Source organism: Mizuhopecten yessoensis, unplaced genomic scaffold (assembly GCF_002113885.1).
Source record: "Mizuhopecten yessoensis strain PY_sf001 unplaced genomic scaffold, ASM211388v2 scaffold2329, whole genome shotgun sequence".
In the NCBI taxonomy this organism is placed as follows: domain Eukaryota; kingdom Metazoa; phylum Mollusca; class Bivalvia; order Pectinida; family Pectinidae; genus Mizuhopecten; species Mizuhopecten yessoensis.
In genome coordinates this window covers 2,743,667-2,759,314 of record NW_018404492.1, presented here as the reverse complement: position 1 = coordinate 2,759,314, position 15,648 = coordinate 2,743,667, and the positions used below count along the sequence as shown (strand labels likewise).

At 39.0% G+C, this 15,648-nt stretch overlaps 2 protein-coding genes across 2 annotated transcripts in view; one reads left to right on the top strand and one right to left on the bottom strand.

The window, feature by feature from the left end:
- Positions 1-15,648, bottom strand: part of LOC110445605 (G-protein coupled receptor 98-like) — a 106,547-nt gene that overhangs the window by 22,815 nt on the left and 68,084 nt on the right. Inside the window, exon 37 of the mRNA XM_021490289.1 lies at positions 4,467-4,580. Within this exon, the coding sequence (XP_021345964.1) occupies positions 4,467-4,580 (114 nt within the window). The remainder of the gene's footprint in view (positions 1-4,466; positions 4,581-15,648) is intronic.
- Positions 8,119-11,806, top strand: LOC110445607. Its single transcript, XM_021490293.1, has one exon. It carries the CDS (start codon positions 9,145-9,147, stop codon positions 10,933-10,935), a length of 1,791 nt encoding a protein of 596 aa, XP_021345968.1. The 5' UTR covers positions 8,119-9,144; the 3' UTR covers positions 10,936-11,806.

Below are 15,648 nucleotides of genomic sequence, written 5' to 3'. Positions count from 1 at the left end.
TATTTATAGTATACTCTGTTATTGTGAATACAAATATTTTCATTATAACACATTGATGACTAATTTGTGAGGATTTGATTATGTGAAAGGATTATAAGATGTTACGTTTTCTTCACTGCATGGAAGAGACCACCTTGTTGTTAGCTGTGATTTCCCAATGGTTTCATCAGTTACCTAGATATATTTACACTAATCAATAGCAGTAATATGGTCAGGGAGAACCTGTCTCACTGTTGGCTGTGATTTACCAATGGTTTCATCAGTTACCTAGATGTATTTACACTAATCAATAGCAGTAATATGGTCACTGAGAACCTGTCTCACTGTTGGCTGTGATTTACCAATGGTTTCATCAGTTACCTAGATGTATTAACACTAATCAATAGCAGTAATATGGTCATGGAGAACCTGTTTCATTGTTGGCTGTGATTTACCAATGGCTTCAACAGTTACCTATGTACTTACTCTTGTCAATATCAGTAATTTGGTCACGGAGAAGCCAGACTAATTGTTGGCTGTGATTAATGGTTTCTATTGGTCCCCTATACATACCTTCCTCTACAGCAGCGATGGTCACAGCAAACCCCACCTCACTGTTGGCTGTGAGTTACCAATTGTTTCCATTGGTCCCCTATACATACCCTCATCTACTGCAGCGATGGTCACAGCGAACCCCACCTCACTGTTGGTCCCCTATACATACCTTCCTCTACAGCAGCGATGGTCACAGCAAACCCCACCTCACTGTTGGCTGTGATTTACCAATGGTTTCCATTGGTCCACTATACGTACCTTCGTCTACTGCAGCGATGGTCACCGAGAACCCCACCTCACTGATGACTGTGAGTTACCAATGGTTTCCATTGGTCCCCTATACATACCTTCATCTACTGCAGCCATGGTCACAGCAAACCCCACCTCACTGTTGGCTGTGATTTACCAATGGTTTCCATTGGTCCCCTATACGTACCTTCGTCTACTGCAGCGATGGTCACAGAGAACCCCACCTCACTGATGACTGTGAGTTACCAATGGTTTCCATTGGTCCCCTATACATACCTTCATCTACTGCAGCGATGGTCACAGAGAACCCCACCTCACTGTTGGCTGTGATTTATCAATGGTTTCTATTGGTCCCTATACATACCTTCGTCTACTGCAGTGATGGTCACAGCAAACCCCACCTCACTGTTGGCTGTGAGTTACCAATGGTTTTTATTGGTCCCCTATACATACCTTCGTCTACGGCATCAATGGTCACAGAGAACCCCACCTCTCTGTTGACTGTGAGTTACCAATGGTTTCGATTGGTCCCCTATACATACCTTCATCTAATGCAGCGATGGTCACAGAGAACCACACCTCACTGATGACTGTGAGTTACCAATGGGTTCCATTGGTCCCCTATACATACCGTCATCTACTGCAGCGATGGTCACTGAGAACCCCACCTCACTGTTGGCTGTGAGTTACCAATGGTTTCCTCACTGTTGGCTGTGATTTATCAATCGTTTCTATTGGTCCCTATACATCCCTTCGTCTACTGCAGTGATGGTCACAGCAAACCCCACCTCACTGTTGGCTGTTATTTATCAATGGTTTCTATTGGTCCCTATACATCCCTTCGTCTACTGCAGCAATGGACACAGCGAACCCCACCTCACTGCTGACTGTGAGTTACGAATGGTTTCCATTGGTCCCCTATAATACCTTCATCTACTGCAGCGGTGGTCACAGCGAACCCCACCTCACTGCTGACTGTGAGTTACGAATGGTTTCCATTGGTCCCCTATAATACCTTCATCTACTGCAGCGGTGGTCACAGAGAACCCCACCTCTCTGTTGACTGTGAGTTACCAATGGTTTCTATTGGTCCCCTATACATACCTTCGTCTACTGCAGCAATGGTCACAGCGAACCCCACCTCACTGTTGACTGTGAGTTACCAATGGTTTCCATTTGTCCCCTATACATTCCCTCATCTACTGCAGCGATGGGCACAGCGAACCCCACCTCACTGGTGGCTGTGAGTTACCAATGGTTTTTATTGGTCCCCTATACATACCTTCGTCTCCTGCAGCAATGGTCACAGCGAACCCCAACTCACTGTTGGCTGTGAGTTACAAATGGTATACCTTCATCTACTGCAGCGATGGTCCCAGCGAACCCCACCTCACTGTTGTCTGTGAGTTACCAATGGTTTCCAATAGCAGTAATATGGTCAGGGAGAACCTGTCTCACTGTTGGCTGTGATTTATCAATGGTTTCTATTGGTCCCTATACATCCCTTCATCTACTGCAGCGATGGTCACGGAGAACCCCACCTCACTGTTGGCTGCAGCAGCTGGGACAATAACTTTGGCCTCCCTATACATACCTTCATCTACTGCAGTGATGCTCACAGCAAACCCCACCTCACGGGTGGCTGTGATTTACCAATGGTTTCCATTGGTACCCTATACATACCCTCATCTACGGCAGCGATGGTCACAGAGAACCCCTCCTCACTGTTGGCTGTGAGTTCCCAATGGTTTCTATTGGTCCCTATACATACCTTCATCTACTGCAGACTGCAGCGATGGTCACAGAGAACCCCACCTCGCTGTTGGCTGTGAGTTACCAAGGGTTTCCATTGGTCCCCTATACATCCCTTAATCTACTGCAGCAATGGTCACAGAGAACCCCACCTCGCTGTTGGCTGTGAGTTACCAAGGGTTTCCATTGGTCCCCTATATATACCCTCATCTACTGCAGCGATGGGCACAGCGAACCCCACCTCACTGTTGGTTGTGAGTTACCAATGGTTTCCAATAGCAGTAATATGGTCAGGGAGAACCTGTCTCACTGTTGGCTGTGATTTATCAATGGTTTCTATTGGTCCCTATACATACCTTCGTCTACTGCAGCGATGGTCACAGCGAACCCCACCTCGCTGTTGGCTGTGAGTTACCAATGTTTTCCATTGGTCCCCTATACATTCCTACATCTACTGCAGTGATGGTCACCGCAAACCCCACCTCACTGTTGGCTGTTAGATACCAATGGTTTCCATTGGTCACCTATACATACCTTCATCTACGGCAGCGATGGTCACAGAGAACCCCGCCTCACTGTTGGCTGTGAGTTACGAATGGTTTCCATTGGTCCCCTATATATACCCTCATCTACTGCAGCGATGGTCCCAGCGAACCCCACCTCACTGTTGACTGTGAGGTGGGGTCCCCTATACATACCTTCGTCTACGGCATCAATGGTCACAGAGAACCCCACCTCTCTGTTGACTGTGAGTTACCAATGGTTTCTATTGGTCCCCTATACATACCTGCATCTACTGCAGCGATGGTCACAGCGAACCCCACCTAACTGTTGACTGTGAGTTACCAATGGTTTCAATTGGTCCCCTATACATTCCATCATCTTCTGCAGCAATTGTCCCAGCGAACCCCACCTCACTGTTGTCTGTGAGTTACCAATGGTTTCTATTTGTCCCCTATACATACCTTCGTCTTCTGCAGCAATGGTCACAGCGATCCCCACCTCACTGTTGACTGTGAGTTACCGATGGTTTCCATTGGTCCCCTATACCTACCTTCATCTACTGCAGTGATGGTCACAGAGAACCCCACCTCGCTGTTGGCTGTGAGTTACCAATTGTTTCTATTGGTCCCCTATACATACCTGCATCTACTGCAGCGATGGTCACGGAGAACCCCACCTCACTGTTGGCTGTTAGATACCAATGGTTTCCATTGGTCACCTATACATACCTTCATCTACTGCAGACTGCAGCGATGGTCACAGAGAACCCCGCCTCACTGTTGGCTGTAAGTTACCAATGGTTTCCATTGGCCCCCTATACATACCCTCATCTACTGCAGCAATGGTCACAGAGAACCCCACCTCTCTGTTGACTGTGAGTTACCAATGGTTTGCATTGGTCCCCTATACATACCTGCATCTACTGCAGCGATGGTCACGGAGAACCCCACCTCACTGTTGGCTGAAGCAGCTGGGACAATAACTTTGGCCTCCTTCTCCCCGGTCTCTACTGCAGCCATGGTCACAGCAAACTCCACCTCACTGTTGGCTGTGATTTGCCAATGGTTTCCATTGGTCCCCAATACAACCCTTCATCTACTGCAGCGATGGTCCCAGCGAACCCCACCTCACTGTTGGCTGCAGCAGCTGGGACAATAACTTTGGCCTCCCTATACATACCTTCATCTACGGCAGCGATGGTCACAGAGAACCCCTCCTCACTGTTGGCTGTGAGTTACAAATGGTATACCTTCATCTACTGCAGCGACGGTCACAGCGAACCCCACCTCACTGTTGTCTGTGAGTTACCAATGGTTTCAATTGGTCCCCTATACATTCCATCATCTTCTGCAGCAATTGTCCCAGCGAACCCCACCTCACTGTTGTCTGTGAGTTACCAATGGTTTCCATTGGGCCCCTATACATACCCTCATCTACTGCAGCGATGGTCACAGCGAACCCCACCTCACTGTTGGCTGCAGCAGCTGGGACAATAACTTTGGCCTCCTTCTCCCCGGTCTTAAATGCAGGGGGCTCAGTCACTGGTAAAATACAAACAACATCTCATTTATTGAATGTGTTATTAATGCAGAAAATATTTTGAGCAATCCAATATAAGTCCCCCAGCTTCAGTAAGTTTCGGTATCAAAACTGAACAAAGGGTCAAACCTCTGCATATAATGGAGCACAAGACCCAATTTCAATGTGCAACTCTCCAAACTGCCTAGCGGAACTCACATGCAAATAAAAATGAAATTGTAGGTGAAAGGGTATATGAGATACTCTTTAGTATGTCCTGGACAAAATGAAAAACTGACTGACAGACTGATAGAGTTAAGCCACCGAATAACCATAAAACCATTAATGATATATGTCACTGATGTAACTGATCAACACCAAAACAGAAGTTGAAGTAGATTTCCTAGTGCCATAATATGCTTTGGTAAATACCACATTTAATTGCAATATGACAAAACCTGAATTTCTGTATAACACTCTGAGACTGTCACAGCAGTGGTCAATGTCCTATCGGAAACAGAAATGCATATTGCACATCCAGATATGCCCATCATTACTCCTTATATTTGATTAGCTTAGTTAATACAGACATTAGTTTTTCAGAAAACATCTGGAAATCATTTGGTGAATGAAGTATTTTAATAAATCCAGCAAAAGCAATATATATGTTCCCCATTTCGTTTGGGGATTATCAAAAGAGATAAACCAAGAGATCCCAAGATCTCGGTATCCACCATTGTAAGATCTCGGTTATCCACCATCGTAAAACCTTCATTATGCCCGTGTAAGTTTGACATCTTTATTCTTTTCTCTTATTGGCTTGGTACTCATGTCAACAGTGTTTAACTCTTTTTTTTTAAAGTGAGGTTGTCTCAGTTAATTAGATATAAAAAAGAACGATTTTTGGAAAGGAATGCAGAATTTGATCTAAAAGTCCATGATCTTATTACCTTCATCAATGGACACTTGATACTTCATAATATTGTCAATGCAATAGTTTCCATTAAGACGTCATCGAATCTCACCTTAATAAGATTTTGACCTTTGACTGTGGCACATTAACCATACACCAATGGTTCAATTGACCAGTCTGAATGTCATAGCAACTGTTTAAAAAATTCTAACTATAACACTACCATAGGTGTAATTTGTGAACCGCTTTGAGACGACCTACGAACTAGGTTGTGACAAAAGCGGTAAATAAGAACCTCAAATTATTTCTCATTACAATATAAAATCAACTGGAACCTGATGCAACCAGGATCTTCCTCAACAGTTTAATTAACTTTTTGTTGTTAAGAGGTTATTTTTCAAATACTTCCTCTTTATTACTATCATGTTTCCATCCAGCAATGAAATTGCCCAATAAGTAGAATGAGGACATGTAAGACCCTAAATGGCTGAGTTAACACATTAAGGATCTCTGTTGGTGAATCAATGTTATAAATACATTATATATCATTAGAAAGGTTAATTACATTTTATTAACATATATGTTGTTTACCATAATTTGCAAAATATATAGAATGAACAAATTTTATAGAATGAAGACATATAGGACCCTAAATGGCTGTTTTAACTTATTAAGGATTTTTGTTGGTAAATCAATTCTATAAATTATATATCATCAGAAAGGTTAATGATATTTAATTGATATATACGTTGTTTACCATCATTTGCAAAATGAATATAATAAATTAAAATGTGGATATTTTTCATGCTTTTTTACTCTAAATAACATCTCGAGAATGGCAGTGTAAGGCAAATCTCTTCCCTATTAAGTTATCCAGAGCTGGTCAGACCACAGTGAAACTCAGGTGTTTGATGTTATCATGTCAAAGACAGTGCAGTACTGGTGTTACATGCTGTCAAACTGACTTAAACTGACTCACACTGACTCAAACTGACTCAAACTAACTCAAACTGACTCACACTGACTCAAACTGACTCAAACTAACTCAAATTGACTCAAACTGACTCACACTGACTCAAACTGACTTAGCTAATTATAAGAGGCTGGAGTTCTTTTGATAAAAATAGATATCTAGTCTTTTTATTTAAACGTCACATGCCCCATTGTTACAACAGTAGTTAAGACAATTAAATGGATTTCACACTTTTTGGCCCCTAGCATCACCCCATACATATATCCATAAATATCTATTAATAGTTTTCAGGGTGACAAATTACACATGACTGGTTATATTCATTGAATTGCTCTTTCATAAAAGACTTTTGAAATCTCTCTTACTTAAAACCAAAAACGCTATTATAAATGACATGGTTTTAAGTTTTCTATATAATATACCATACTGGTATTTTTACAAGGGCAGGGTTTGGGAGATATATTTAGGTAGAACAACAGGTACAAGCCTGACATCTATCAGTACACCTGTAACTTATAATATAGGTGTATTGACATGTAGGCTAGTACCTGTGGCTGGTATCAACAAACCAAATGTATAAGGGTGGTCAGGTGGTGCAGTGGATAGTACACTTGGCAGCAGGTAGCCTGGGTTCGATTCCTCTATCGGACGTGAAAAGGTCCCCGACCACGTGGGTATTCTCCGGGTACTCTAGTTTCTTCCCACATTAAGATCCCCCCCGCACTAACATCGGGGCCAACAAGAGTGATGAATATAAGTTGTAAAAACTTGTTTCATAATTGTTTTAATATAAATGAAGTTTATATAAAATTACAAGGAAAATAGAATTGATGAAAACCTTGGTCAATCTTCATCAAATTCCAATACCTTTTAACTATTTGTGTAGCATCTCAACATTCTATATATATATATATATTATAAATAAGAAAAATGATCCTTACGGACGAAGAAATATTATATAAAGAACAAGAGGCCCATGAAAGTACTAAAGACTTGTTGTTAAGAATTTTTCTTTATATATATATATATTTATATATTCTGTATTTTAAAGTATTCCAAATTGACACAAAACATGTATGAAAAATAAGGTGAATATGACTGGAAATAAGATACATAAGGTTTTTTTTGTTTTTTTTTTTCCATTTTTTCCTTACAAATTTTGTGTGATTTTCAAAGGTTCACTGACTCTAAGCTGTATTGCCATGTTTAAACTACCAGCATTGAGCACATCTCGTATAGTAATGAACTGTTTAGCCAGTGAAGATCAGTCGATCAACAGATATACCCTAGCCTGTATTCTATTTCCCAGAGGACAATCGTCGCAGGTAAATAGCTATAGCCATACCGGTTTTATCCAGGCCCTTTAATTTTTTCCTAATTCAAACCTAAAAGCCTTAGATATATTCACTCCCGACAAAACTTGTACACACAAGTTAAGGAATCGCTAAATAGACGTCTTAGTGCATTGACAATATTGCGTGAATTATCGTCCAATAACGCTGTGCCTATCGGTGTGGAAAGAAGAATTTAAGACCCAGACTCTATGATATGTGGTAAATCCTGGAGCAAACCACGAAATAATCACAAACCCTTTAAAGTTAGGTAACAGGGTTGGAATCTAGCAACAATACATTTGACGTAATAATTTTGACTTGTTCACTATATTAAATGTATACGTAGTTGTGAGTGGCTTGGTATACACTCCCCCGCACTAGCAGGATTACCAGGAGGTATACACTTCCAAAGCCACGCTCGGTGTGTGGACAGTCCACAATAGTACAGCCCCTCTACCTAACACAGGTAATGTGGGTGGACGTACGCTTTGCCCCGGGGCAATTATCACCTATTTTTAGACAAGTAAACGACTTTCTTTGCCATTCAAATCAAGCTAAGGTGAATGCATTGAAATAGTTTGGGGACTGTAGCCATAGAGAGAAGGTGAAAATGTTTACAGGGACAGATCATTTACTTAGAACTGTGGACCGCATTGAAACAAACACACACCATCACAATGTTGGAGTGTTTTTCTGTACACTCTTTGTTGTTATCAGAAGTGGGAGACGTTGTGCATAAAGCCATTAAAAATACATGTAACAATGCTATGGAGGGCTTTAGTGTTACAGCGTTCCTGTGACTGTTGTTGATTTACCCAAGAAGTAGGTTAGCCGTGACACACATGGTGTAACACTGCAGACAACACCAACGATGGTTATACCCGAGTGAAATTCAGCGTGACCAACTGAAATTTACATCCTGCTGAGGAGGAGTTACATGCAATACACAATGACGATGGTTCCATGAATTAAAAACTTTACACACTGAGTTTCAAGGAAATATTTACAATGTCTGGCGTGGCATGGTGGCGTCAGCTCAGACAGAGGAAACCTCACAGGTAACAGATGAAGTGGACACTATAAGGGAAGATTTTTTAACTGTGAAGCACTTAACCAGGAACTTATACAGGTGTATAGCGTAGACAGATTTGAACTTTATTATGTGATGCATGTCACACGGGATAGCTATACTCAGTACAAACACGAAGACACTGCAGTATTTCAACAGTGGTTGCCTGAATATGGAGAGGGAGATTTTAAGGCTGTAGCCGACTTCATTGATTTTAAACTTTCTATAAGTTCAGAAGTGACTGTCGTATTCAAATGCGACACAGTTCACATATTGCAGTGGAGAGTAACATAGAGAAATGGGCACAAATGAAGTGCTGAATGGGTCGGACCTCTTTGTTAATGGCAGTAACAACCATGAGAATGTAAGTGCATTATCTAACTATTACGCAGTTTGGCTGTACAATGAAAAAGCGTTTGAGGCTAACAAGCCTGTCATGAGTTTTCTAATCATCATGTCTATACTGGGAATGTTCGGAAATGGATCTGTAGTGTACATATACAGCTGTCGGTTCAAAAGGAATACGATGAATTATTTCATTCTTTTGTTGGGGATATCTGATGTTATTGGTGCGTTTACATTGAGTCTGGAGGCTGTGGACAGAAGATTTCCCATGTATTCCGGCAATATTCCAGCTCTGTGCAAAATTGTTCGCTTTGTCGGGAATATCGTGAATATATGGTCTGCTGGAATCTTGGTTTGCATAGCATTTGACCGTTACTACAAGATCTGCTACCCAATGAGATCATTCACAATGAGTAAAGCCAAGAAACTGTGTGCCGCAGTGGTACTAGGAGGCTGTATTGGTGCTTGGCCAATCAGTATCTTTCATGGGCCAGAGATGGTAATGACAAAAATTCCAGGTGTGTACGGAATGGACTGCGCGGATGACGACAACTATAAAGACCTTTTGGTAAGGCCGTTATATTTCGCCACTCTCCTGACTGTAAACCTCATTATTTTTATCACGATGGTTGTTATGTATTCCTTGCTGTATAAGGAGATTTGGAAATGGAAGCACAAGAACGTCGGGGAAGACCTCAATAAAATAAAGTCCAGGTCTGTCCGCAGCATCAGCAATGTTTCTATGGACAAGCATATACATTTCTCCGAGGCAGACGAGGTCTTCACAGACCATTCAGGTAGTGTCAAAGATTATAACTTGTCCGATTTACATGGGATAAGTCTTGTAATACCTGTAACGCATAATAATGTTTTTAAACAGAACGGGGTTCAAAACAGCAATGGTGAAGTTCTAGTGTCATCGAAGCACAATTCCTCCTCGTTAGAATCATTTGACAGTCTAAGTAGTGGTGACGATATGGACCTACATGATGGCATGGAAATGCATCAGCAGAGAGAACATGGCTCACAACTATGTCTCAACAACTCTCTACACCGTGACGACGACGGCTCCCAGGATGGTATGCATGAAGGAGAGCATCTAAATCTTACCTTCTCTTCATGTGAAAGTGATAAAACGGAAAATTCTACAAAACAAAATGGAACATCACATATTTCCAATGGCCATTTTCAAAACAGTCATTTATATGTTACACACCTTACAGTACGGAATACACCAAATTCTTCATTACAAAGTTCTCCCAGAGAAACTGATACCATTAACAGAACAAAATCTACCAGTGCCTCTGAAGAGGAAACTTCCCGGAAGCGTTCTAGAAGTGAATCCCTGGTTTCCCATTTCTCGTCAATTTCTAGTGCATTCAAAAAGACACTGTCTTGTAAGTCTAACAGCAGTATGAAGCAGCGAACACCAAAATCCACGGCTAGTCTTGCTCACAGTACGTTCTTGTTTGCTGTCATCACCGTAACCTTCATCCTCAGTTACCTCCCTTTCTTCATCGTGGAGTTATTGACAACCACAGGTACTTTGAACATGAACGGAGACCTTCCTCTGGGTCATAAACAAATCCTCAGGTTGTGTAACTCCTCATTCTGTGTCAATACTGCCATTAATCCCATTATTTACAGTATTCTTAACCCTGCATTTAAAAGGCAGCTTAAAATCATCTTTCTTGGGGATAGTTCTCCTCCGAAGCGAGGTTTTCGTGTCAATGAAATAAAGTAGTGCCATATATTAACCATCAAGTGATATTTACCAATCCAGACTTTCATTCAAATAAATAAGTCTATCACAAGTAATGTTTAAAGATACTTTGACTTAAACCATGTTTTCCATACAGCTTATCATGACCATTTGAACAAATATCCTTGATAATCAGTTGTTTTTGAACTGTTTTCGATTTACCCTTGGCAATGTGATATTTACAAATACTCATCTGAACTCTGACCTTTGACTCACTACTTTTGTTCGTAGATACAGGGGTACCTATAGTGTATGCCATTTGTATACTCTAGAGTAAATGTACTGGTATGTATTTTGTGTACATGTTCATTTTATGTGTGTGGTTTCCCAAGGATGATTTTGATTCAATCCTGACATTTTTGCATCAGTTAACTCATTTACCCCTGAAGACACATTTGAACCCTTCCAATTCAAAGGTTGGAATAGTTCATTATGAAACTTCAGGGGTGAATGTGTTAAATAACCAATTATCATTATCAGTATCAGATATAACAAAACAGACAAGTTGATTATGGTTTTATCAGAAAGGTTAACCCCAAACCAGGAAAGGATCCTGCACTACTGACAAAAACTGTAGCTAATCCGTTGGCTGGAAACTGTTTCCCCCCCCCCCCGGCATGACTTTATCTTAAGATCTTTGATTTATCATTTCTGAATATAGAAACCATGCCTTGCAGGACTTTATGAAAATGTTAAAATTACTCAAAACAATCAATAACAGTGTTCTGAAAGTAAAACTTTAGCATGGGCAGACAAAGATTTGAACCCTAGACCTCAAATTGTTATACTGTTACCATACATGCCAGAATTCTTGGACACCAATCTGTGAGTGTTTACAATCATTTTAAGGGAATTGAGGTTAAATAAGGGAGGTTTTATTCTCGGCATTTTTTGCGGCAAAAAGACTATCTTACTCAACTTAATTAATGAAGTAAAGCACAAAATCTTTAAGTAAGGAGCTTTGTTTTGACTTTGGTAGGCTTTTTTTTTTGGTATATATTGAATATGATTATATAATTATGTTTAATAGCAAAAAGTTTACAAAACAAAACATCACATATCGTTGAGATATACTGAAAAAACAGATTTTACTTTAAAGTTTCGAAATTTAGTTGGACAGGCCAATATTGACAGCAGCCACAGTACTACTGATGTTTAGTTTAAACTTTGAACTGTGTATTTGGATAGGTTTGTAAGGATAATTGTTGTCTATGTTCGGATAATTGTTGTCTACGTTCATTTACATTTGAACTTCTTGCCAATGTAACAGAATCTTGAAACAGGCATTTAACAAGAGGACAGAAATAATCAGCTGTGAAAGAAAAGCAAACTGACAGTGTTCAGTATTTGAACTTTTAAATGACATATTTCAGTATTCAGAATAAAGACTTTTTTCTACTCCTTTGACATGCCCCTAACTTCTTGTTCTCTATACTTTCGTAGTGAATTTACATTTGTAAAGTAACACTTAGCCGGAAATTTCTAGCAATGAACTAACGTTACAAACATGACAGAAAACATGTTTTGTGCTAATTCTACTGACAATGTAAGGTATTAACTTCACGGGAAAGTTTGATGCTGAAGCAGCGCGACACTGTCACACATTGGCCAAGACTAAGAGTGTCAGGCATTCTGTAAAACATGTATCACAAAAATTAATGGCAACAATTAGAAAGGATCAAACTAAATCTATAATATGAATTTGTTTCAAATGGGTTTTTTTTAAGATAAATTACTTATTGTATAAGACACCAAGATAAACTCACAATTTCAACCCGGCCATTTCAACCAGCTAAATTTTCTTCAAAAACATAACCAATCACATGACCGTTACTCAAGTGCTCTCGTTATTTATCACTGAAAACATTGTGTAATCTCGTAAAACTTGGAGTAAACTTCGACAGGAAAATGGTTCACCAATCGATCATAAAAAAACGAGAGGTTTTGAGGACTTTCCGTAAATTCATGTCCCACGCTGTGAGACTTTATCGGAGGTGAAAATCCTTGAGATTTTGCCTCAGGCCGTGAGATCTGGCATGTATGTTTTACTCTTACCTACTGAGCTTATTAACTTGGTAAACAGAAGTATAGTTTGCCCAATTGCATTAAGTTATATCTGAAATGAAACTAAGGGGAGGTTACTGTATATGAAATAACACAGTGAAACCTATATAATGATTAACCTACAGAGGGACAGGGATCCTTGAGGGGTCAGTTCACAATCAATGTTGGAAATATGGCAATCTAATTTCAATCCAACTATATATAAACTCACTAGCATACATAGCTGATGAAACAATAGGCCCAGGGGCCTGCATGAATAGATAATCTGCCTTTTACTTGTATTACCTGGTATACGTATATTCAATAGGATACAAACATGCCTATCACATACTTACCCCTTTTATTTACAATTCCAATCAAAGAATTAGCTAAACTATTTTCTAAGTTTTGATTATTTCATTTGGAAGAACAACTGAAAATATGCTATTTTAAAGTGTTATTTTTTCTCTAGGTGGCATACAAACACCTTTTATTTTAGAGCATGCAGAATCAAAAGAGAAAAATGAGTATAAGTTAAGAACAGACAGAAATATCCTAAAAATTGTTTACAACATTTTGTCCCCTTTGCCCTCAGACAAAATCTTATTAAACTCCCTTCATTCAAGCTCACATAGTAATCTTAAATAAGGAATGAAGATTAGCCCATATTTTCCATATTTGACCCTGTCCCCTTGTCCCAGGAAAAATTGAATACGAATTATAATATATTAATGACGTAAAAACTGTATCAAATGACTTTTCTTAGTGAGGACTTTATCAAATTGGTGACGTTTGTCTAAATTTGACTAGTCTGGGCTATGTATCTACAAACACATTGCTTCCTTGTACGTAACCCGATAACCATTTTACTGGGTAATCTGTAATCTTTCAACCTTTCTATGGACTGTGTAAATTATATTCTTTGAAAGTGAGAATTTGAGATAACATCAAACTTTTCATTGGTGTTTAAATTAATTGTTTAAAAAAAAAGCCGACGTTCCATCATTGCATCCGTCAGAACAAAAATAGCTTTAATTTTTAATTCAAATACATACACACCTATGGCATGTCCTGTAAACGAATTCAAGGTTTTTTCCCCAGAAAGTATAGGAGACTAGCTTCCTGAAGGTGTTTCTCCTACCTACATATTTCTCCCTAATTGTCTAAATCTTCTTGCCATCATATAAAAACTGTAAGACACAGACATATGTTATTACACTCCCCTCATTTATTCTCATTAAAGTACGAACATCTCATCACTGAACACTATCACAAAAATATGTGTCGGAAAGATAAACATGTTTTTCTACACTCTGTTTAATGTCATATTGACTAGTAATATGCCACATAAAAAAGGTATCCATTTTTTTGTATCCTATTTGTTTTTTAATCTAATTAATTAGATAAACATTTGTTGTTAAAACACTCATGGTACTTTACATTTCAAAAAACGTCAGAACTTAGAAAAAAAACCCACACATTTATTTAAAACGATTAACTATCATCAATTGTTCAGCTGGCATTAATTTGTTGCCCTGTAATGAATGTGTGGTTGGATAGTACAGTAAATGAGATTTATTTTTATGACCAGGAACAAATTAGGAGCACTGACGTTTAGTAGTACAGATAGTTGGTTAGAATATCTTTTTCAACTGGTTTACCAATGTTTGGGTGTTGGCGACACATCTCCTATTCAAACTTAATGTGAGATATATATAAACTTATTTTAACACATTCACATCCTTGTACACACCTTAAGTTATGGAAGCTTTTCTGTGGTACATTTTTTTCCTACATTCATGAATGCATTTAAGCATGGATACATAAAACATATTTACAGAAAGCTTTGATGAGATACAGTCACACATTTTCAAGACTGATTTTATATTTGTTAAAAGGATGTGTAGCAATAAGATATATATATATACATACATGTGTATATATTTTTCTGTAAACAAAAGTCTGTTGTTCAGTGACAATAAGATATATATATACATGTGTAAAATAAAAACAAATTTTTCAGATCGTCCGCTAGGCCTTTCTGCCTTCTAGGGCTTCTTCAGGCGGATTGATGTTTTCAATGGGTACATGTGTATATATTTTTCTGTAAACAAAAGTCTGTTGTTCAGTGACCATGGACTGTCTGGATTTGTTAAGTCATAAATCAGACCAAATATGTATTCAGTAAAATGTTGAACAAGTCTTTCCATCTGCAATTTTATAAGTCACAACAAATATTCAGAGGATCTTTTGTATTGAAACTGATAACAGAAGATAATTGAATTTTTAAAGGCACTTAAAATGAACACAAAAACATATCTGCATAATGCACTAATCGAGGCAGGACAGGTTTCAAGATAGATTCAAAACAGTTAAATATTTAACACCCACCAACTTTCCACTTGCAAACTATATTTTGTGTTTTGTTGTATTCATCCTCTCATTTAACTCATTCACCCCTAGAGGAACATTTGAACTCTTCCAATTCAAAGGTTGGAATAGTTCATTATGAAATTTCAGGGGTGAATGGGTAAAGTGTGAAACTGGAGTGAAACAGAATGGATGAAAAATTATCATTACACATTACCCTTACAATACAAAAGCTAAACATCTGGAAACATTTCAACTGTTTCTCAAGTTTTGTTTTCGGGT

Bases quoted from the DNA above. Each gene is read 5' to 3' on its own strand.
- LOC110445607 (XM_021490293.1), top strand. From the start codon at position 9,145: ATGGGCACAAATGAAGTGCTGAATGGGTCGGACCTCTTTGTTAATGGC.